A 25,162-nucleotide genomic window follows, 5' to 3' on the forward strand; every position below is an offset into this window, starting at 1 on the left:
GATTTGTCTGACCATGTTAGTGGATAGCTGTTCCTGTGTATGCCTGTACCTTCTATTTGAGTCTCCATGCTTACTCAACTACAAAGTGTGTAGAAAAGGCCCCTGGTTTCTGTATTCCATATACTACCTCCTACAGTGCCCAAGGGTGTTTTTGATGAAGTCCCACTCATGAGTGATTAATAAACTTGTTAATTGATATTCCAGCTTCCGTGTCAAGCTCTATTTTGTTGGTTTAAGGACCAGTGGACAGATAAGGGTGAACCCCTGAACCGGTGATCCCCTAAAAAGGCTCATTTCAACACCAGCACCATCACGGTAGGCCTTAAATCACACCTAGGGCCCAGTCTGCCATGAGCATTGACTACCATTGGCTCTTTGTGCCTTTTGGTGCTATTTTCACCTAAAACTTTGACAACTGGTATCTCTGACTCTCTTTATTTGAATTGTTGGCGTCACTGATCTGGACAACAACACACTATTTAAGTTTTAAATTAATGTGATGTTTTGGGACATTTTAAAAGGTGCATAACTCACATATACCACTGATATTACCTAAAGATGAACTCACACCTGTTGAATTGGTGGTTTCCTTTTATTGGAAGTACTGAAAAACCCATTGCCACCTTCAGAACGGTGGTTCCAAAGGATAACGAAGATGGTCAATGATTCTAGAATTTTGAAATGAGGAAAAGGTGATGGAGTACAGAGATGAGAGATGGAGGGTGATTAGAGGCGAGCGTAAGGATAGAAAAGATGAGTAAGATAAGGAAGGATAAGACAAGCTAATGGTAAGGAAACAGGTGGATAAAATAAGAGTAAAGAAGTGAATAAAAGGGAAGAAAAGAAATATGATGGAGGTTTGATTAGTGAGGAGTAGGAGGTGATGAGATTAGGTGCAGAAGACGGTGTAAGAAGTTGATGAAAGAGATGAAAAAGGAGTCTGAGGATGTAGGATGGATGAAGGAGGGTATTTATGAGCAAATGAATGATGTGAATGGGAGGTAATCACGTTCTGTGATCAGAGGTGATAAGAAGTGAGCAGAGGGACAGGAAATCAAAAGGGTGGAGGCGGAGGATGACGCTTGCAGCAATGATGATAAAAGATGATAAAAGAAGGTGGCTATATACGAGGGTAATGGGCAAATGATAAGCGGTGAGGGAGGAGCCAGAGAAGGAGTGTGAAGTGGTAGAATAGTGGAGGAGGGGAGTTTGATGAACAGGGAGGGTGATAAGTAAAGAGGGGGTGATGGAAATGGTAAAGACTGGTCGGCGACAGGAGAACGGGAAAGAAGTGCCAGCCACCATTTAGGAGCGAAAGTTCAATTTTGAGGCAGTCACATCAGCTGTACATTTCCTCTTTGCTCCCCTAAAGATAGATTCTGCTAAAAAGACAGATGAAAATAGTGGTTGAGAAACTAGTTACCAAATTCTGTGTTCAGTCATCAACCTCAGAAGATGTACTCTTAGTACAGTGGGCAGATAAGGGTAGAAACAGCCCACATTTGATATCTGGTTTGGTTTAGTTTCTCAGGTTGCCGCCTTTGATTGCTCTTCCAATTGTTAATTTGCTTATTTAGTTAAGATACACATGCCCCATCTCTTTGTAAATCTCATGTGTGCGTGCTATATTATGCAGGTGTTATTTAAAATGTGGAGATCTACCAGTGAAGAACAGGGAGAGGGACATAGAAGTACCAGATTACACAAACCCGTCCACCCACACAAGCGCAATGCAATCCCTCATTCCTTTACACACACAAAATCATTACCCCATAGGCAGCAGCAGTGAAGGTAAGGCAGACAGAGGAGGGTGAGGTGGAAAGTCCAGGCTGAGGTGGTGAGAGAGAACGGTGAGGGGATGAGAAAGAAGGGAGAGAGGGGAAGGTGAAGCAGAGTGACTGGAGAGTAATAGGGTGGAGGCTGAGGCAGGAGGGAGAATAATGAGAAAAAAAGGAGGCTGGTGAGGGGGAGAGAAGGAGGGTGAGTTGGAAAGACAGAAGAGAGTGAACAAGAGTCAGAGGACGACAAGGAACAGAAAATGGTCAAGGAAGAGACAAAAGGGCCAAGAAGAGAGAGAAGGGAGAGGTGGAGAGAGAGTAAGCTTGCACGCAGTGAGAGGATGGTGAGGTCCAGATGGAGGGAAAGTAGGATACGACAGAAAGAAAGGTGGGTGAGATGAAACAATTATAAGGGTGAAATAAAGAAAGAGATGGGCAGAAACAGATGAATAAGGTAGAGAGAGTGCAGGATGATGTGAAGAGAGAAAAGTGAGGTGGTCGGAAGTAGACACTGAAGTGACCAGCCCAGCAAGGTGAAGTGGAGAGAAAGGAGGAGACAGAGACAAACAGAAAGGAGAGCGAGGTAGAGAAAGGAGAAAAGAGAAAGCCCACACATTTAAACCACTAGAAATACACAATTAAAACTAGTACACACAACCTGGCAGTAGGTATGGTCTGTATCTCATACCAGTACAAGACCATCCGGCATGCCCAGACTCAGCTCTCAGACACCTGGGAGACTCTGGACAGCTCCACTCATCTTTGTGGCCTACCCATCCTTCTTTATGGCCCTCCCAGATCCCGAATCCTGGGGCCAGGTCTGATCCTCCCAGTGCATTATAACAAATAAATTGAATCTGAGCATGTGCTCTGGTGCTCAAGCCTTGGGCTGAATTCATACTATAGAAAACTGCAAAAACATTACATTTTCTGATTGGCCAATAAATAAGCTTAATGCACAAGTTACTACTTGTGTAACAATATATCTGTAAGAGACATTAGTTAGTGATAGATTCCTTACCTTAGAATATCCCCAGGCGTCAGACTGGATCCGGAAATTTTTGCGTAGCAATACCCCTGCGCGTCGGATGGCGTCGTCCGCGGCTCCGCGTCCGTCGTCGGCGTCGTTAGCGCCGGAATGACGTCGTCGGAGTACTTAGACGCCGCCCATGCGCGCTGACGTCAGTTCTGATACACAGCTTTTCCGCGCCAGATACACAGAGCCATGATAGAACCAACACTGGTGCCAAGAAACTAGGGCCCTGAAAGGGGATGACCTTAACCCTAGATATCGGTTCGCAGAACGGGGAGGATGGGTGGGTCGGTAAGGAATCTATCACTAACTAATGTCTCTTACAGATATATCGTTACACAAGTAGTAACTTGTGCATCTGAAAGAGACATGTTAGTGATAGATTCCTTACCTTAGAATAGATACCCCAGCAATACCAACCCCGGTGGTGGGTCTGCGAACCAATAATCACACCAGAAAGTCCTGGAGGACGGAACGGCCAAAGAAGCCATCCCTCCGGACTTGACTGTCCAGGCAGTAGTGTCGTGCGAACGTGTGCAACGAGGCCCACGTAGCTGCCTGGCAAGTGTCCTGCAAGGGCACTCCCCGGCCCAGGGCAGTTGTAGTTGCCATGGCCCGAGTGGAATGAGCCCTCAATCCAACAGGGGGCTCCTTCTTAGCCATGGAGTAACATGCCTGGATACACAAGATGATCCACCTGGAGATGGTCCGCTTGTGTATCGCCTTACCCTTCTTAGCGACCACGTAACCAACAAAGAGTTGGTCATCCACCCGGAACTGGCGAGTGCGATCCAAGTAAAATGAGAGTGCACGTTTTGGGTCCAGACGGTGGAGCCGCTCTTCCTCTTTAGAGGGATGCGGAGGCGGAAAGAAGGTTGGCAAGATGATGGACTGCCCGATGTGGAAGGCTGAGACAACCTTGGGCAGGAAAGATGGCTTGGTACGCAACACAACCTTGTCCGGATGGACAGAAAGGAAAGGTGGAGTACAAGAAAGGGCCTGGAGCTCACTCACTCTCCTGGCAGAGGTGATGGCAACCAGGAAAGCAGTCTTCAGAGTCAGAAGGCGAAGAGGACAGTTGTGAAGTGGCTCAAAGGGAGCGCACATCAGGAAAGTAAGAACAAGGTTCAAGTCCCACTGGGGCATCACGAAGGGAACATGAGGGAACATGTGTGTGATGCCCTTAAGAAATCTATTTACAATAGGGGACTTGAACAGAGAAGGCTGATCAGGCAGCCTCAAGAAGGCAGAAAGGTAGCCCTTGACAGTGCCCAGAGCAGAGCCCTGCTGGGCAAGAGACAGAAGAAAGAGGAGAACCTTAGAAAGGGGGGCAGCAAGAGGATCCGCAGCCTTTGCTGTGCACTATGCCACAAATCTGTTCCACCTGCAGGCGTATACCGACTTTGTGGAGGGACGCCTGGCTGCCAGAATGACATTACAGACTTCGGGAGGCAAGTCAAATGGCCTCAACTGTCGCCGCTCAATCTCCAAGCTTGTAGGTGGAGACTGGACAGGTTCGGGTGGAGGACCGTCTCCTGCTGCTGCGACAGAAGGTCCTCCCGAAGAGGCAGACGAATCGGGGGATCGACTGACATGCTGAGTAGCTCGGGATACCAGTATCTTCGTGCCCAGTCCGGAGCCACAAGGATAACCTGGGCCCGGTCGCGCCTGATCTTCTTCAGCACTCTGGGCAGAAGTGGTAGGGGCGGAAAGGTGTACAATAGACCGCAACTCCACTCGCGACGAAAAGCGTCTCCGAGCGAGCGCCGCCTTGGAAATTCCAACGCGCAGAACTGATGACATTGCACGTTCTCTTCGGTGGCGAATAGATCTAACCAAGGCTCTCCCCACTGCTGAAAGAGGCCTTGCGCCACGTCTGAGCTCAGACGCCATTCGTGATCCATCATGCACCGACGGCTGAGTTCGTCCGCCCTGGCATTCAGAGAACCTGCCAGGTGTTGAACCACCAGGGTAACGCCCTGATGTTCCAGCCACTCCCAGAGGCGCAAAGCCTCCTGGCATAGGGTCCACGACCCCACCCTGCCCTGTTTGGTGCAGTACCACATGGCGGTGGTGTTGTCCGTGAACACCTGCACTACACTCCCCCGGACAGAGGGGAGGAATGCCTTCAGTGCTAGACGAATCGCCCGTAACTCCAACAGGTTGATGTGGAGCCGGGCCTCTGCCGGAGACCAGAGTCCTCTGATCTCCGCCTCTCCCATGTGACCACCCCAGCCCTGGAGGGACGCGTCCGTCACAACTACGTGCTCCGGGTGGGGTAGGGAGAGGGATCTGCCACTGACCCAATCGCGGTCCGTGAGCCACCACTGCAACTGTCTTGCAGTGCCCTCCGAGATCAAGACATGGTCGGACAAGTTGCCCTGATGCTGGGCCCACTGAAACTTCAGGTCCCACTGCAGAGCCCGCATCCGCCACCGGGCGTGACGCACCAGAAGGATGCAGGAGGCCATCAGTCCCAGAAGCCGCAGCGTCAACCTGACCGAGACTCGGGATAAAGGCTGGAAGATTGGAATCAGAGCCTGAATATCCCGAACCCGCTGTTCGGGAGGGTAAACCCGAAACTGCGCCGAGTCCAGAACCGCTCCGATGAGGAGGAGCTTCTGAGAGGGACACAGGTGCGACTTCGGCACATTGATGGAGGACCCCAGCAAGTGCAGGAGGTCGGCCGTAGTCTGGAGGTGGCTTACGACTGTCTGGGGCGAGCCCGCCTTCAACAACCAGTCGTCGAGGTAGGGGAAGACTGACAGCCCTAACCTGCGCAGATGAGCTGCGACCACCGCCATCACCTTCGTGAACACCCGTGGGGCGCTGGTAAGGCCGAAGGGGAGCACGGTAAACTGAAAATGCTCGTGGCCTACCGTGAACCGCAGGTAACGCCGGTGGGCCGGCAGGACGGGGATGGAAAATAAGCGTCCTGCAAGTCCAATGCTACCATCCAGTCTCCGGGGTCCAGGGCAGCTAAGACCTGAGCCAAAGTCAGCATCTTGAACTTCTCTTGTCGGAGGAAGCCGTTGACGTTCTGTAGATCCGAGATAGGGCGCAGGCCCCCCTTGCCCTTCTTGGGCACCAGAAAGTAGTGGGAGTAACATCCACACCCTACTTCTGGCCCAGGAACGCGCTCGATGGCCCCCTTGGCCAAGAGGGCCGTGACTTCCTCTTGCAGAAGTTGCAAGTGATCCCCCGACACGCGGTGGAATTGCGGTGGCATGGCTGGAGGGGTCGCCTCGAAGGGGAGGGAGTAGCCCCTTCGGACGATTTGCAGCACCCACCTGTCCGACGTGACAGTGCGCCAGTGGGAGTGGTGATGGCAAACCCTGCCTCCCACAGGCGTCACATGGGCCTGGAAACTCGGAAGGTTTTGAGGCAGGTGCTGCGGAGGGGGGTGTGGACTGGCCTCGCCGCTGACCCCGACCGCCGCCACGGCGGTTTCCACGGCCACCACCGCGCTGCTGGGTATTCTGCGGTGCGTGGCTGGCAGCACGTGTGGGGACGCCCCTTCCGTGGCCACGAAAAGAGCGAAAGGCACCCGATTGCTGGCGCGTGGCGGAAAGGCCTAAGGACTTGGCCGTAGCCCTGGAGTCCTTAAAGCGCTCCAGCGCATGGTCTGCCTTGTCGCCAAAAAGGCGACGGCCATCGAACGGCATGTCCAGAAGAGTGGCCTGGACATCGGCCGAAAAGTTGGCGGACCTCAACCAGGCGTGGCGTCTAACTGCCACCGTCGTTGCCATCGCCCTGCCCAGTGAGTCCGTGGTATCCAGCCCACACCGGATAGAGTACCGTGCCGCATCTCGACCCTCCACAAGGGCTTGGGCGAGTTTAGCCCGGACCTCCTCCGGGCAATGTGGCAGCACGTCCGCAACCGTGTCCCACAGGGTGTGGGTGTAGCGGCCCAAGAGACACGCGGTATTGACAGACCGCAGTCCCAAACTCATATCTGTTCATATCTCTTGGATTCCCGATCGGGCGGGGCCGTCGGGAATGCGGTCTGGGAAGTGGAGGCCTGGATAACCAGGCTCTCGGGGGTGGGATGGGTGGACAAAAAGCAAGGGTCGTCCGGAGCCGGGCGGTAGCGTCTGGCCACGTTCCTATCCACAGGCGGACCTGTGGCGGGCTTGGACCAAGTGCCCACAAGAGCGTCACATAAGGCTTCATTTAACGGCAGCAGAGGCTCACTGGAGCTTGCCTGCGGTTTAAGAACCTCAGTGAGGAGGTTAGTCCTCACGGCCGCAACGGGGAGCTCAAGGCCCAAGGCCTTGGCTGCCCTCGTTAACACTACGCTATAAGCAGCCCCCTCCTCCGTAGCCACTGTGGGAGGGGAGACAAATCCAGTGTCTGGCGAGGTGTCAATACCACTGGCCTCCCCAAGCCCATATGTCCAGTCCTCTTGAGACTGGCACTCCTGTGCCAGAGGGTCCTCAGACCCCTCCCAATCACCTTCGTCACCAGTCTCCTGTAACCCAGGGTCAACAGACTGGGCCTCCTCATGGAAAGAAAAATCTCCAGAGGCCGTCTGAAGCGGCGCCCAAAGGCGCCGTTCCAGCGCCAGAGTCGGACCGAAGGGAAGATTGGGGACGGCGTCAATAACGGGCCCCGGGGGTGACACTCTCGGGGCCCGGTGCCGGTGAGGTCATGAGGTCGACCGGCGACGACCCAGATCTGGAAGCGGGTCCGGTGAGGTCCTGCGGCGCCGGGACCGAAGTCGCCTGCGGCGCCGGGGCCGAAGCACCCGGCGGCGTCGGGGCCGAAGCGCCCGACCCGCTAGGGCCTCCAGCCGGGACCGCTGGTTCCGAAGGCACCGCGGGACCCGGCTGAGGAGGGAGGGACCTCATGGCCATGAGGTACCGCTCGACCTCCTCCGGCGTCGCACCGTGCCCAGGGACCCGAAGGTGTGGGGCAGGCGGCGACGCTTGCGACTCTCTAGGAGCCGCGTGGGCGGTGTCACCCGAACCCCCGGCCGCATCGTGCGAGCGTCGGGGTGGGTCGGAGGAGCGATGATGCCGCTCCGACCTCTCATGCCTCTTACCTGAGGACTTGGATCCCGACGACCGATGTCCACTCCCGGAGCTGCGGGGACTCCGACCCCGCGACCGGTCCCTCGACCTCCCGTGGGAACGGGACCTGGAATGGCGCGGGGCCGACTGCCGGAGCTCGAGCCGCTTGCAGGACCGCTCCCGCCTAGCCTTCGACGTCAGGGCCCGGCAGTCAGAGCAGGTGCGGTCGTCGTGGTCGAGGCCTAAGCACTTCAGGCACCGGCGATGGGGGTCCGTGACAGAAATCAGTCGGTCGCACTTCGAACAGGGCTTGAACCCGGGCATCCATACCGGCACCGTTGGAGTCGAAGACTCAAGTAGAGAAATGATCAAAAAGATCAAAAAGTTTAGTCAAAAAATGACTAGGGGTAGAGCTTCTCCGGATCTGCGCTAGCTGGCGCGGAAAAAAGAAGAACTGACGTCAGCGCGCATGGGCGGCGTCTAAGTACTCCGACGACGTCATTCTGGCGCTAACGACGCCGACGACGGACGCGGAGCCGCGGACAACGCCTACCGACGCGCAGGGGTATTGCTACGCAAAAATTTCCGGATCCAGTCTGACGCCTGGGGATATTCTAAGGTAAGGAATCTATCACTAACGTGTCTCTTTCAGATACGTAGACCACTTTGACAGATCCTCAAAATCTTGCCTTAGGGTCCATTTTCATTCACTGGGACACTGAGAGCTTTGAAGATATTTTGTCAACAACCGTGCTTTTTCAGAAGCTGCCGATACCACACAGAATTTGCTTAATGCTTACATTACATGGTGTAAATAAGAGAGTGGCTGCAGCTCTGACCCTCAAAGTAAATCAAATTTCGTTGCGCGCGCTGCATCGCATTTGGCAATGCAGTGCGCGCAACAAAATTAATTTTATTTATTTATATGTTTACTTACCTCTAAACAGCCATAATCCGTAGGTTACCACCCACCACCCTGCCCCTCACCCGCCCCATGTCAGCGGCCAGCAGCGCTCCCACCACAGGCCGCTACTGTTACCATACCGTTTACAGTGTGGAGGTATGATTCCAACATGTTTGATACCAAGCATGACAGGGATCGTTACAGCCAGTTTAGAGATGTTCCTCACATAATGACGCAAGGCCACTCTATGTATCGTAATGTCTAATGCACTGACAACCCCGGAGAATGGACCTCGAAGGTTGAAGGTGTCCTGTTCATTCAGGGGCAACCTCACATTTAGAACCAAGCACCCTGCCTTTGTGACTGAAAGGCCTACTAGAGGTGTGACTCAGAGGTTTTAAGTTCAGTGATGTTAGAAATAAGGGAACTCATATCTTTGTGAGAGGTGCAAGCACCAACTCACTCAGGCTGCAATGGCAGGCCTATAGTCAGAGTTTTGAGGGTCCCCTATGGGTGGCATAATACCTGCTTCAGCCCGAGGGGGAACGCTGGTGGAGGTTGTAGGTACCTTAGTACCATATAGCAGGGACTTTCTACAGTACGCCAGCAGCCAATTAGGAATGTACCAAGAAAACTCACCATAGCCAAATTAGGGAGGAAGTACAGTGACTGGGGTCCTGATTAGCAGGATCCCAGTCAGACTAGTCAGAAAAACAGTATGACACCAGCAAAAAGTGGGGGTAGCTATGAAAGCAGATCCCACTTTACTAAGGTGAGGAATCTGCAGGTTGAAGTATCCATCAAAAGAAAAAGTTACTAACCTTTGATAAAGATCTTTCTGATGGTCACTTTCTCTATCTGCAGATTTCTCACTGGTTTTGCCCAACTCGCCAATAGTATATCACTGCTTACAAAGAGCCTATGAGCCCCTTATAGAATCCCTGCAAGGACTGCAAACATACCACACATCCATGAGCAAAAGTCACAAATACAACGAAATCTACTTAACTGAGTCCAGGTCTGGATGCCACAGGACACATCATAAAGTGACATTCATAAAGTAGAGGAACAATATCAAAATTCCACATAAAATCCTTGAGAAACGTATTAAGAGGTTTCTGAAATTGCAAACTATCTACCCCCACATCCATGATCTCATTTCAAAATGTGGAAGGAGAAAGCAATATAAACACTTATTTCCCAAAATATATAGGTATGGTGCTTAAAACTGTTTTCAATGGAAGCAACTAAGAGAGAAGGGGGACCTACGAGACTTAAATTAAAATAGGAGGATGGCTGAAGAGTATGCACAAAAGCACTTCTAAGATAAAAGGGTGGCGATGGGTGGGAAAACATATAATATCACAATGTAATAAGCAATTAGAGTATCTATCATGCATTAGAAAATTATGAAAGTTCACAAGCTTTTTCTACGTTAAATGTATTCCTATGTTAGGATTTAGAGGCATTCAACACCATTTACATTGACCAGGCAATACACATTTCAAACCTTATTTTGAGATATCAGAGCCATAATTACCTCGATCTGACTTTCCCATAGCAGTAGGCAACTTTTTTTGATCCTTCCTTATAGCTAGAAAAGAAAAATATAAAGTTTAATGTCACTCAATCTATTGCCGCCAATTCTGTCTTTTTTTCTTAAGTAGGCGAATCAGAATGTGTCAATGGACCTCAATGCTCTTTATAGGTGACTGAGTAAGTAACACTCTCTCCACAGCTAATGTCAAAATCTTGCGAACTCGTTATCTGACTTAGTGCTCCCCAACACGGTAGTTCGACACTATCTGACCTGCAAAATGAATGCGTCAGTTAATGTGCATGCCTGAAATGTGCAGCAATCTCAGTTCACGTGTTGGAGTACCAGCTTTCCATTCATCTGAAGTCAGTACATTAGTTATAGTAGCATTTGTTGTTCACAGCACTTTCAGAAATTTCAGGGATGCAGTATAAAGTGCTACCTTTTTTTTAATTTTATTTTTTTTATAAGTTTTATTTTTATTGCAAACAAGTCAAGAAAAGAAAAAAATTAAAAAATGACATACATTTTTTCTTCACAGTGCATGATGCATACATCTGCCATATGTACAAAACCAAACATAGCCTTCCCTTTAAGACATAGTTAAAGATGGCTGAATCCATAATAAATTCTTGTTTCTTCTTGAATCCAAGACTGTAGAGGCAACCAAATTTTCTTTCCCCTTTGTTTTTTTCCCCGTCCTTTAGTTTCATAGATTGCTGATTCAAGGTTACATTTCGCTAGTAACCGAGCTCTCCAAATAGAAAAAGACGGTGATTCAGAACTGATCCATTCTTGGGTGATACATGCTCGGAACACAGACATCATGATAAAAATCAGAGATTGATATTCATCCTTGAGCGGAGCAGACGAAACCCCAGTTATAACCCATTCCGATGTTAATATAATTGGTATGCCCAATATATTTGAGAGAAAACTCTGAATTTGATTAAGTATTTTAGCCAATTTAGGGCAGCTGTAAAACATATGTATTACGTCTGCTCCTCTCAAGGTACATCTATTACAACATATGCCTGTGTTTGCTCCCCATTTCATAACTCTAGCCGGTGTATAATAGAGATCAAACAGAACCATATAATGCTGTGTACGTGAACGCCCGGATAAAAGAATGGAGTTTGCAAGCTCTATTGATTTCTCTATCAGTACAGTCTCCACCCCTAATTTTTCTGACCATTTCTGTTGGATCACGGTTAAATCATCTGGGAGCGTTGTGATAAGTTCATTATAGAAAAAAACAATCTTTTTTTTTACATGGAGACTATCTATCACTCCGATTTTTTTTAGGCCCTGTTGTTCAAAGGATGTGATAGAGCTTAAAAAACTATATATCTGAAGGTATTTAAAGTAGTCCTGTACTGATATATTAAATCGTGTTTGAAGTTCAGGGAATGTAATTATGCAATTATCATTCCACAAATCTCCGAAATAAGTAATCCCTTTGTTCCCCCATTTTCTCATAATAGAATCTCTAAAGATTGGAGGAAAGAAGTATGGTGAAATTAAAGGAGTATATCTTACTAAATTTGGGATCTTCATAATTTTCTTAATCATTTTCCATGCCCTATATGCTGCGACTATCACCTTGAATTTTGTTTTTTTATAGTAGCTTGGTTCTATAATGCTTAGTAAATGGCCACGGGCTTCTGTACCTAAAGCAAATTCATAGATAGATGGTGTATGTGCTAGAGATATTGGGGCTTTAACACCTACTATTAAAGGAGCTATAAATTGCAATACTGCAGCAAGATAATAAAACAGAAAATGTGGGACACCCCACCCTCCACTAAGTTTTGGGACGATCATTTTTTTGTAAGCTCTCCGGTTACCTCTGTAGCCCCATAAAAATCTAGTCACCATCCTCTCCACTTGTTTAAAAAAATTTAATGGGAACTCCAGCGGTATTGTTCTAAATAGGTATAGAAATTTGGGGAGGATTAGCATTTTTAAAACATTATTTCTACCGTATAAAGATAAATGTAAAGGGTCTATACGTTCAAGGGTAGAATTAGCTTTTTCCAGAATTGGAGTATAATTTAGCTTTGGTATGTTAGAAACTGGGGTTGTTAAATTTATTCCTAAATATAAAGCTTCTGAAACTAAATTAATTCGAGGAGGAGGATTTTCACCTACAAATAGTGTTTGTGTTTTAAGTAAATTCAATTTATAACCTGAAAAAATTCCAAAAGTTGTTGCTAGTCCTCAATCTTAGGGAGAGCTTTTTCTAAATTTGTCGTGACCACCACCACGTCATCCGCATATGCTAATGCTCTATATGTTACACCTGCGACCGTTACTGGAATTATCTCTTCTTCTCTATTTAACACATTCAAAAAAATATCTATATAAATAGCGAAGAGAAGTGGAGAGGAGGGGCATCCTTGTCGGGTGCCTCTCTGAATAGGAAATGAAGCAGACTTAATAGCTCCTAATTTAACACAAGATATTGGATTTAGATAGAGCGTTTTCAATGCTATTATTATGCTTGGACCAAATCCCTTTAAATATAATAAGTCCCATAAATATGACCAGGTCACCCTATCGAATGCCTTCTGAGCATCCAATAGGGTGATCCCGATGGATGTCTTAGTAGCCTCTGCCCAGTCCATTAAAGCGATGACTCTCCGAATATGATCTGAAGTGTCTCTATTTGGAATAAAGCCATGCTGCCATCGAGAAACTATTGCCGAGATAATTTGTGATAACCGAGAAGCTAATACCTTTGAGTATATTTTGCTATCAGCATTGATTAATGAGATAGGTCTATACGATGCCGGGTTTAATGGATTTTTATCTTTTTTGAGAAATGTCATAATTGTAGACTGGCCCAGGAAGACGGCGGTACACCTCTCTGTGCTTCTAAGAAAGTAGTCAAGATATCTTGTTTTAAGACATTTCTAAATACTTTATAAAATTCTAATGGGATACTGTCAGGTCCCACGGCTTTGCCTATTGCTAAGGATAACAAAGCTTTCTCGATTTCCTCCCATGTAATATCTGCCTCGAGATCTTGTCTTTGCTCCTTAGTTAAGCAAGGAGACAAATTTGTAACCCCAAAATTAAGTAAAAGATCAGAAGAATAAGGAGAGGTGTCATACTGGTATAGCTTAGAGTAGAAGTTACGAAAAACCTCCAATATTGACTCGGGTGTATTATGTACCTGGCCAGCTTCATCTTGTATTGAACTTATAATATTGAAAACCTCTTTCTGTCTATTTTTTCTAGCTAGGATCCTACCAGAGTTCTCCCCCATTTCATATATTTGTGAGCGATAATTTGCCATTTGATTAGCCAATTTAGATGCAAAGCTCTCATAAAGACGTGCTTTACTAATGGCTAATTTTGTTTCTATAGCCCCTGTTTCTTGTGAAAGTGAGATTGCTGCTATTAATTTCTTCTCCAAATTCGAAACCTGTCTATAATCTGCATCCATTTTCTGATGTATAATTTTTTTGTTTTTAATTACATAAGATAATGATTCTCCCCGAACCCCCGCTTTAAAAGCATCCCACACAATCTGTGTTGATGCTGATCCTCTATTGAATTCCAAAAATTCTTTTATCCATTTTGACATGTGTTCCAAATAAGCGGGATCTAATAATAATTTCCTATCGAATGTCCACATTCTAACTTGAGGTGTAGATACCGTGTCAGTTTTAATCTGTATCAAAATAGGATTGTGGTCAGAGATTATACGTGGATATAGTTCAAATGTAATATCTTTTTTTAATGCGAAATCAGTAAAAAAATAATCTAAGCGGACAAATTTCTTATGTGGAGAAGAAAAAAAAGTAAACCCAGGTGCAGAAGGATTTTTTGAATAGGCTACATCATGTAAGCCATAATCCATTGCCAAAGATCGAATTGCTCTATACAGTTTCTTCTTAACACCCTGATACGATGAGTTGCCGCGTATATTAAAACCATTTGCTAGATGAAGATTTAGATCACCACATATTATCAAAGATGGCGACCACCCAGCTAACTCTGTGTTTAGAAAATCGACCATAACTGGATCATCTGAGTTCGGGCGTATATTGAGCATAATGTCCATAATCTGTTATTGATATCAATTTCAGCGATTACCGATCTTCCATATTTATCCACTTTACTACGTTTAAGGCAACCCAGGCCTTTTCTTATCAAAATTGCGACCCCCTTTGTAGTTGTTCCTTGACGAGTACATGCTAATAAAACCATCCCTAAGTCTTTATACATCTGTCTATCATTCCAGGTAATATGTGACTCCTGAATGCAAAGAATATCTAACTTCATAGTCAATATTATTTGTGCAGCAATTCCCCTGTTTTTCTTATTGTTTAGTCCACAGATATTCCAGGAATATATTCGTAATTTCCCCATATTTAATCAGTTTAATTCGCAAGTGATTAGCACTTTCCATATACATTATGCACCAATTACACCGAAACTACGACAAGACAGAGCATATTTAAATTTACATAGGTGGTCAGTATGCATCAAAATGTCTTTAATTTTGTCAAAGAAAAAAAAATCAAGCAATCCAGCACTTTTTTTTTGACATTGTTTGCACCCCCCTTATCCCTCCCCACCCACCCCCGGCTTGACCCCAGCCGACCCTCCCTCAACCCCCCGACCCAAATGAGGCAGAGGGACTTTCTAGTCCCTACTGTTGATGTCATGAGAAGCTATGAGTGGCACCCGCCTAAGCTCGCCTCTACAGATATCAAATATCAAGTACAACCTACATCAAAAACAAAAAAAAATCAGAAAGAGCGTAATGATGATTAATAGGTTGCTTAAAAGCCATAACAGTTGGAAAAAGACAAACAAAAACTAGTGCAATGTTGGAACTCTAATCGAGTCGCCCTCCTTAAGACCTAACAAATTCTGCCATTCGTTACTTAAGTTTTATCAAAGTTCATAATAAACAATAGAAGATAGTCAATAGTCAAGAATTGGAGAATAATCAAAATGAGTCTAATAATTCCTTTGCTGCCTTTTCCGAAGCTAGGAAATAAGATCGCCCTCTATGAATAACCTTTAACTTGGCAGGGTTAAGAAGAAAAGCTTGGGCTCCCTTTGCTTGGAATGGAGAGATAAGCTGTCAAAACTGCCAACGCTGCTGGACCGTGGCATGACAATAATCAGGACGTACAAAAAAATCTACTCCTTTGCCCTTGCGTTTCCTGTCAGGCCTAGCCAGATCATAAATAGCCTCCCTAGCTAAAAAGTTGTTTAGAGAAACCAGAATAGCACGAGGTTTGGAATCTGATTTTTGCTGAATATTCCTTTGAAAAGGGAATCTGTGGGCTCTCTGAAGTTCGGTCTCCCATCTCCATTGTGTTAATTCAGGAAAGGCTTCTGAGAAGAGCTCGATAACAAATTGCCTCACATTGCTAGACTCCATTCCCTCTGGTATTCCCAAAATTCTAAGGTTATTCCGTCGCGACCTATTCTCCAAATCAATCAATTTCCAGTTTATCTCTTCCTTCAGCCCTTCCATCGCCTGAATTTGGATCTTCTGTTGAGTCATATCGTCTTCTATTATCGAGATCCTGCCTTCTGCCTCCGTTACTCTCACATTCGTTTCTGTAGATGTTTTAGCCAATTTCCTTAGATTATTTTGTAATTTTCTCACAGCACCCTGTGTGCGGAGATTCTCAGCTCTCGTTTCTTCCCTGTGCTGGAGCATTACCTGATATAGCATTGCTAGTGTAATTTCCGGTGTTTCCGGACCCTCAGCCCCTTCAAACAGAGGTTCCGATGAGCTTGCCAGTGGAGTAACATGGGGGTTACTGCCTTGTATCGTGATGACCGAGTTCCCCTCGCTCCCCCACTCAAGTCTTTTTAACGAGTCTTCAATATCGGAAACTTCCTCTTCCTCATCAACAGCGAGGTTCCTTATATCCTGCGCAGAGGCTGTATCGCTCCAATCTTTGTCAAGATCAGTACAGTCTGAGTCCAGAGCATGAGACAAATCATTCATGGAATAAAAGTTTCCAGCCGAATCGATAGATCCTTCATCTTCTCCAATAGATTGGGTTTCTACCAGTGTGGATATAGCAGATATAGTAGATTCGCTACTAATTATGTCATTTTGTATTTGTATTTGAGGAACCTGTAGCCCCAACAACTGTGATGTTTCTGTCGAAATGACTGGGTTTGATAAAATGTAAATGTAAATGTAAATGTAGTATACTTGTAAAGCGCACAGCTGCCCCAGCAACGGGGCGTCCCGGCGCTGTATAACTCTGGGGAACCCGTCCTGGCTTTCCCTGTGGGATGGTCCCTTGCTGGGAGTCCCCAAGGTGGAGCCAGGCATCCCCGGAATTGGTGGGGCCATTGTGGAGATTAGGCAAGCTAATGCCCAGAGTTGCCGAGTGGAACCCCTGATTAGAGTAAGCACCGAAGCGAGAATTATCGAGTCCGCTGACCAAGGTCCACGACCCTGCCGCGTCGGGAATTGAACCCTGGTCCCAGGCTGACTTCTGCTCTCAGGCCTGCCGCCTCTAACCATTGGGCCAAACTACTAAGTAGGGTCTGGAGTAATCAGATCATTAATATCAAGTGTTCCTGCTGTTTGTGACTCCACAGTATGGTCAGGATGTATACCAGATAATATTTCCAAATTTTTAGCTAAAGGTATTGGCCCCTTAACAAGAGCTGCGTTCTTTTTTAGAAAACATTCCTGGAATTTTTGGTGTGGTACCTGTAGTGCCCGTAGTGCCTGTCCTACAAATCCCAGAATTCAGTAAATTTGACTGATCTGAATATGTTACAGCATTATCAGGAACACTAGTTGTGCAGTCTGTCGATAGTTCGGCAGAAACAGTCTCAGTTACAGCATTTAGCAAATTCAAAGCAGGTACCTCACCGTTAGGCTGTGCTGGAGCTTGTACCGTGGTCGCTGTAGCTGTAGCTGCCCTTGTCTTCGGTCTCTGAGGTTTAGAGACCGCTCCTGCATTAGGATTCTTCGGAGCCATCTTTGTTCGTGAAGCTCCACTCCAAACGAGCTGCCGGTAAGATTTTAGCCACGTCTGCTCCGTCGAATAGTTTTCCGCTCGTTCAGCCCCTGCTCCCCAATTCACACAGCTCAGTTTCAGCTCCGACCGAGAACCTGCCCTCAATAGAACGCCAGGTGTGCGAACCGTCGATGGAGCCGGTGACCGCCGCCACGCCAGCCGGAGCGTCCTGCGGTAGCAACCCCAGAGGTCAAACCGCATCCCAGTCTCCGGTAAGAAAAATCTCTGTTTTTCTCTGCTTTTTTTTTCTGAAAGAGAAAGTCTCGGGAGTTCGATAACTTCAGCTTCAGTTATAAGGCATACAGCTTTTAGGTGACTCGAAAAAGCTCAGTTAAAGCGTAGAAGCGAGCCTGGCGAGAGCCTCCACCTCCAGCTGCTCACTCGGACGCTGCTGCGTCCGCCATCTTGCCTTTCTCCATAAAGTGCTACCTAAAGAGCAAATTACTTGCACAGAAGGTGGTTAAACCTGGACGTGTTGTGCCTTGTTAAACCTGGAAATGTACCTTACTAAACCCCCAATTATCCTTTAAACACAATAGATAACTTTACTTTCTTTTCTGGATTTACCACTTGGACCTATAATCCTATCAGACGGAAAAGCTGGCTCCATGAAGCCTGTGCAGTAGGAGTAGCCCGTGCCATTCTAACAGGTTATAAAATATTGCATTGTGACCATTCCTCCAAGCATTGTGAGCTAACCTTGAAGTCAAACTCGTTGCCTTTTTATCTTCAGCTATAATGGAATTTCTATGCTAAAGCTGTAATGTCTGGAATACAGTTACTACTTGCTTCACCCTTGATTACAGATGCTTTGGTCAAGCAAAGCGAGACAAGATATCAAAGGGAGCCCTGGCAAAAAATTATAAAACTAGCCCCCCATTGGAAGATGCTTCAAATAGAAAAGACTACGAAAACAATTCTGAGTGTCAAAAAGGCCATTTGGGTCTTTTGGTTAAGACATTGTGTATCTCCTTTAGAGTTAGGCAGTAAGGGGTAGCAAACAAAAAAGGCAGATAGATGTGCCATTTGCTTAGTTCTAGGTTATACCGCCTCACTTAAAGGTGGAGGAACTGCTATGCAGTGATGCCACAGCTGGCTCCTCCATAGAAAAGGTGTGCTAGTGAGAACAGAATTTGAAGTGCTACTCTATTACAGTGAGCCTCTCTGACATCACTCTTGTTGCTCAAGACTGCCAGGTAGCACCATGCTGGTTCATGCATGAAATATACTCAAATATCCCTTGCTTCATGGTAGAAAACATTAAACAACCCCCTACGTTGGGGAGCTGGCTTCAAAACATTGTAAATCGGACACTAGTGGGAATGTCAAGATTAGACAGGTTTCTTAATGTGACAAGGGAACCCAAACAGTTGGCTGAGGACCATGGGGAATTATGCTTTGGAAGACAAGGGTCCTAAGCTTATCAAAATAAAATTTGTGAATGAAATATAGGCCATAATAGGAAGCTATATTTATCCTCTGTCCAGCCGGGTAGGGTATTTATTTTAAACACAATGAAAATCAATTGTATGAATAGTTTATAGGCACAATCCTGTACCTTACTCAAGAGGGACAAACAACACATGGGGGAAAAAAAGTTTCAGGAAGCCAACAGAGCGAAATACGCTTCTATACTAAAAAAGCAACCATCCTAGGCCATTGAGGGACTCCCTACCATACTCTCAGTTCCTCAGGATCAGACGAAATTGCTCTTGTAAAACTGATTATTTCAGAGAGGCTGCAGTTCTCTCGAACAAACTGAAAGATCGAGGCTACCCAAGGAGAATAGTCAAGCAGGCCCTTAAACGAGCATGGTATTTACATTGCCCACGAGAGGTTTTACTGACGCCAAAAGATAAATATCAGAAAGAAAGAATTGCATGCATCACAACTTTCTCGCCGGTCTCGAACAAAATTAGAAGGTCAATCATCAAACACTGGCCTACAGTTAATGCAGGCTCAATATACATTGATAAACCTCTCTTCGCATTCCGCAAGAGTAAGAATTTAAAGGACCATCTGGTTAGAGCAGCATTACCAATAACACCAAAGGGAGCTACACTTGACGCAGCCTGGGGACTAACACCACTCATAGGCCATGTAAAATGTGAATGTTGCAATGTCTGTGAATACACGGTGGAGGGCAAGGAATTAACTCACAATGACACCACGTTTGAAAGACGCTCATTTTCTAATTGTAACTCTTCAAATGTAATTTATGCAATACAATGTCCCTGTCCAAAATTGTACATTGGCCAGACTACACAAAAGGCCAAGACACCCATTTGCCAGCACAGGAGCCGTGTAAGATGTAAGACAACCAATGCTCCTTTGGTGGACCATTTCGTAGAAGCTGGGCACAACGAAAATGGTTTAAAATGGACAATACTGAAAGTGGTCAAGCTACCGGCCAGAGGAGGAGACATTGCCCAAATACTCAACCGAGAGGAGCTAAAGACAATGATTCAGTTCGATACGATAAGGAATGGCCTAAATCGAGCAGAAGACTGGACCACCTTATTATAAACAATACTTGTCTTGCTTCCTGTCCTGGAAACAAGCAGACAAATAGACTATGGTCAAATCAAAACATGGTGCCAGTGCATCATTTTATTCCGCAATCAAGTTCCTTGTTGCTTTTGGCAGTACCTATTCGAAATCTATGTGTTTTATATCATCTCTAAAAATCGGCGCATTTATTGTCATAGAATACACCTTCACTTATGTACCACAATGACCACACGCTCCTCCTTAGTAAGCACTTCCCCCACTCTTAGCACCATCACGCCCGCACATTTATTATGTAAACACTCTTGCGCCGTCACCCGAATTGTGCCTCCTTACGACGTTTATACCCCAATGGCTGTTTATAAATCGATGCCTTACATATGCCACCCCGAAGAACAAACCATGTAATACCTGCTCCAAAATGGCCACCACTAGGTTAGAAAGACTAGTTCCACAATGGCCGCCACAAGTTGGCCTCTTTCTATTTCCACTCACATGCTGCCCTAAGTAATACGAGGACTGCAATCACAGCAGCGGACCGATAGGACATCGCTCCTTTGTCCCCCAGAACCCCAAGTACAACAGAGTCATTGCACCAGTAAGGTAAACGCAGTACCGAGCCAAAAAGAGAGGCTTTACGAGGCTTAACTTCACCAGCCAATCTTTGACCCGTTCCCTTCCCTTGCCTCAACAGGCGCAGTGGTGGTACATCGTACACGGTGTGAGAAGTTGGCCTGATATATGATGCTCACTAGTTCTAGTGATCACCTTGTATCAGTCCAAACAACCCTTATGGTGATTGGTTGTAAGTCAACCTTATAGACCAGCTATCCTAATGGTAGCATGGACAAAGCAGTCTTAGGCTAAACTCTTTTGGCATGTGAAGCCAGCTGTTTTACCACAATATAACCCCTTGAATACCAAGTGAAAGGACACCACGCAGGTTGTTATGAAAATAAACAGTATATTTATTAATAACAACACCTCTGAACTCTTTATGAGGTCAGAGGGCTAAGCACATGACAATCTCTTACGAAAAATACTACAAGTTGCACGAAATTACAATGGTGCCCTAGGGGCACAACAAACCATATACTAAGTAAGTGGAATGTGAAAGTCGATAAGGGGAATGGAGCTGTCCAGAGGCTGTAGGATCGATGGGACCGCGCTACACTAACTTCAGGTAAGTAATAGGAGGCCCACGGAACGCGTGTGCAGAGTGTGAACTCACACGCGAGATGCGTAACAACGCCTACAGACAGTACAGTTCAAGTTAAAGGTGAGTACGGACAATCCTGACTAGATAGGACTAAAACGACTGTGGAACTGGACACTAGGACAGTTAAACTACCCTTGAGCACCGAAATGCTCTTGTTACCTCACCCACGGGCCGCGGGTGCATAGGTGTCAAAGTGCGTCGGGTTCTCGCGTTGAAGTCTATGGAGCCTGAAAGAAAAGATGCTGCAGGCGACCAGGAGGAAGATGTCCGGTGCAATCCAAGGGTGGATTGTTGAAGAAGGAGACCTGAAAGCAGAGGGGACAATGTTCACAGTCACTAGCCAGTGACTGGAGTGGAACCAGGAAGGAACCAGATGTCGACGTCGCGATCAGGTGAAGAGTGGACGCTTGACTCTGCAGCCACGTGGGCCAGGAAGTGTCTTCGACGACCAGGATGGAGGCACGAGCTGTCCCACGCAGGCTCTCGCTGTCGGCGGCGTCGGATCCGGGATTGGACTCAACAGGCCTTGGCAAAGGCAACCCACGCGGTGAGTGAAGAAAGCGTCTGGTGCGGACTAGGAGAGTCCGGGGTGCCCCTCTTTTGGAAGGGAGCAAGGGCCAGTCTGGAGCAACCAGACCAGCAGTGAAGATTCAAAGGTTCTTTATGTGGGAGGCCACTAGCCAGCCGGCAAGTGACCAGACAATGCGTCGAGCAGCAACAAAGCAGAAGGGTCCCACGCAGATCTCGTGAATGCTGGAGGGCTGATCTTCGGTGCAGGGGGTGCTCGGGGTTGGGGCTTCTCAGTCCCCAAAGCACTTGGTCAAGTTTAGCTCAGGAGTCGTGCTGGAAGAGAAGTGCAGGTTCGTTCAAGATGGCCGGTCCCACGTGTCTCGTCGCACCCACGGGTCTCAGCTTTGTTGCAGATGTGAGTTGAGGTCGGAGAGGTCTGGGAAATCCGTGTCTCGTCGGGCTCTGAAGTCTGGATCCTCGAGGGAAGACGACAAAGTGAAGCCGCTGGGCGCTTGATGGTGCCTGCAGTTGCAGGGTGGACACTCCTTGTCCACAAGGGAGATTCTTCAGTCTTCTGTGGAGCAGAACGTCGAAGGCCAGAGTTTCTTCTTGATGAATAGTTCAGGATAATTTAATTTGGAATGGGACCAGCTCCTGCCTTTATCCTCCTAAAGGGGGCTGCACTAATGACTAGGTCCCTCCCCTGGGTGGGACCAGGAAGGGGGGTGGTTACATCCCCTATCCTTTGTCCGGTTTCCTGCCAGAGCTGGGGCAGGGATGCCCCAGCAACTGGTTTGAACCGGTGTATGCACAGGGCACCTTGTGTGCCCCAGGCATGTCTCATTCCTTTCAGGCCTCCCTACCTCAATACACAAAATCCTGTCTGGGGTGGTGCTAGCACCTCCCAAGGCAGGAAACCCTTTGTCCAAGCCATCCTCGCTGGAAGGACTCCCAGCAGCAGGAGGTCAGACTTGTGTCTGTGGTGGCAGCATCCATTTTGTGATGCTGAGGCTCGAGTTAACTTTAACCGGGGTTCACAGTTACATACATGTCGTGTCCCTCTACAAGGGTGGAATGCTACCCCGTCGCCAGAATTGGCGAGGGGGTAGTATTCCAAATCGTATGACACCTTACTCGACATGTTTTGATAATGTTATACCAGAGTTAGCATTTAACAGCGAGGTTGATAATGCACTTAAGAGTATATGGTATAGCGTTATCATGGCGATAAACAGGGACCCCCTGACTAAAATATGTTTCCTGGATCAGGGCAAAGCAATAAACAGCAAAATATAGTATCCAGGCATAGACAATGTAGATCACTGGCAAAAACTACATATAATATAACAAATAACAAACGCAAGTAAAATAGAATAATAAATCCAATTATTATGTTCACATATAAAATTTAATGACATTGATAAAAATTGATAAACATGTTCAATAAAGTGCAAAATGTATATAAAAAAGACATAAAAAACAATACAATAATCAATAATTATGGTCTCTAATTGTTTTTTATGTCTTTTTTATATACATTTTGCACTTTATTGAACATGTTTATCAATTTTTATCAATGTCATTAAATTTTATATGTGAACATAATAATTGGATTTATTATTCTCTTTTACTTGTGTTTGTTATTTGTTATATGTAGTTTTTGCCAGTGATCTACATTGTCTTTGCCTGGATACTATATTTTGCTGTTTATAGCGTTATCATGGAACAGCTATGAGGACTTGGTTCCGCGAGCTGCAAACGGGTTCAGCTCACGCCAGAGCACCATCTCACCTAATTCCAAGCACTCTGCCTTCAGGATTGATAAGGCCTTCCATAGGAGTGACTGATAGGAATCTATGTGTCCATTTTAGGGTTAGATATAGGTATACTATATCTACAGCAAAGGGTGTTTACACCACCTTGCCCCAGCTGTCATGCAGCCAGTTGTGTCAGATTTAGATGGCCAGCCAGGGGTGGCATAATACATGCTTCAGCCCCTGGTAGGCCCTGGGTACACCTATGCCCTGTGTACAGGGACTGATAAGGTGTCCCAGTACCAATTGGTAAATGCACCTAAAGTACATGCTTGTCAATTTAGAGAGAGAACAGCTAGGCTGTGGGTCTGATTAGCAGGCCCACAGCCAGGGAAAGTTGTAAACCAGTGAAGCAAAAAGCAAAAATCTGGGGTGACCATAGGATTGCAGACCCCACTCTCCTACATAACTCCCTCCCCCCCCAAACTTAGGGACATTAAACTAACCTTGACCAGGTGAGTCTTCCTGTTTTTAGTGGAAATACCTGGAGAGACCATCTGCATTGCCATGGTCAGTCCCTGGTCTGTGCTCCACTGTAAAGTCCATCCCCTGTAGGGAAATGGACCACCTAAGAAGTTTGGGGTTTTCACCCTTCATCTGATTTAGCCATAAGAGGGGCTTATGGTCGGTCTGAATCTTGAAGTGAGTTCCAAACAAGTATGGCCTCAACTTCTTCAGGGCCCAAACCACAGCAAAGGCCTCCCTCTCAATAGCTGACCAACGTTTCTCTCTAGGGGTCAGCCTCTGCTTATAAAAGCAATGGGCTGGTCATGACCATCAATATTCAGTTGAAAAAGAACAGCTCCCACACCCAACTCAGATGCATCTGTTTGGACAATGAAGGTTTTGGAGTAGTCAGGACTCTTGAGAATAGGTGCAGTACACATGGCCTGCTTTAGGTCATCAAATGCCTTCTGACAGCTAACTGTCCACTGAACTTTCTTTGGCATTTTCTTGCTTGTCAAGTCATTAAGTGGTGTCACAATGGACCCATAATTTTTGACAAACTTCCTATAGTAACCAGACAGGCCCAAGAAAGCTCTGACCTGTGTCTGGGTGGTTGGAGGAGCCCAGTCCTTTATGGCCTGTATCTTGCTCTCCAATGGGTGAACCTGGCCTCCACCCACAAGGTGGCCCAGGTACACAACCTGACTCTGCCCTATCTGGCACTTAGTAGCCTTGATAGTGAGGCCTGCCTTTTGCAGGGCCTCCAACACTTTCCTCAGGTGGATCAGTTGATCCTCCCAGGTGGAGCTAAAGACAGCAATATCATCTAGATATGCTGCACAGAAGTCATCCAACCCAGTGAGAACTTGGTTCACCAACCTTTGAAAAGTGGCAGGTGCATTTTTCAAACCAAAGGGCATCACCACAAATTGGTAATGACCTCCTGGGGTAGAAAATGCCGTTTTGGCCTTGGCATCCTCAGCTAACCTGATCTGCCAATAACCAGCTGTTAGGTCAAATGTACTTAAGAAAGTTGCAGAAGCCAACTTGTCTATCAGTTCATCTGCCCTAGGTATTGGATGGGCATCTGTCTTATTGACAGCATTGAGACCCCTGTAGTCTACACAAAACCTCATCTCTCTCTTACCATCCTGGAGGTTTAGGCAAAAGAACTACAGGACTAACCCAAGGGCTCTCTGAGGGTTCAATGACTCCCAATTCCAACCTCTTTTGGACTTCTTTCTTTATGCAGTCCCTGACGTGGTCAGGTTGCCTGTAGATTTTACTCTTGACAGGCAGACTGTCACCAGTGTCCACCTCATGGGTGCACCAGTTTGTCTGACTGGGGGTCAGTGAAAACATTTGCCTGAAGGATTGA

The 25,162-nt window shown here is 46.7% G+C and overlaps 1 protein-coding gene across 3 annotated transcripts in view; it reads right to left on the reverse strand.

The window, feature by feature from the left end:
* Nucleotides 1–25,162, reverse strand: part of MAPT (microtubule associated protein tau) — a 1,132,093-nt gene that overhangs the window by 420,238 nt on the left and 686,693 nt on the right. For all 3 annotated transcript variants that reach the window (XM_078645042.1, XM_078645040.1, XM_078645041.1), the window contains one exon: nucleotides 10,268–10,321. In XM_078645042.1, the coding sequence (XP_078501168.1) occupies nucleotides 10,268–10,321 (54 nt within the window). The remainder of the gene's footprint in view (nucleotides 1–10,267; nucleotides 10,322–25,162) is intronic.

The sequence above is a fragment of the Lissotriton helveticus genome, chromosome 5_1 (genome assembly GCF_964261635.1).
Source record: "Lissotriton helveticus chromosome 5_1, aLisHel1.1, whole genome shotgun sequence".
Classification (NCBI taxonomy): Eukaryota; Metazoa; Chordata; class Amphibia; order Caudata; family Salamandridae; genus Lissotriton; species Lissotriton helveticus.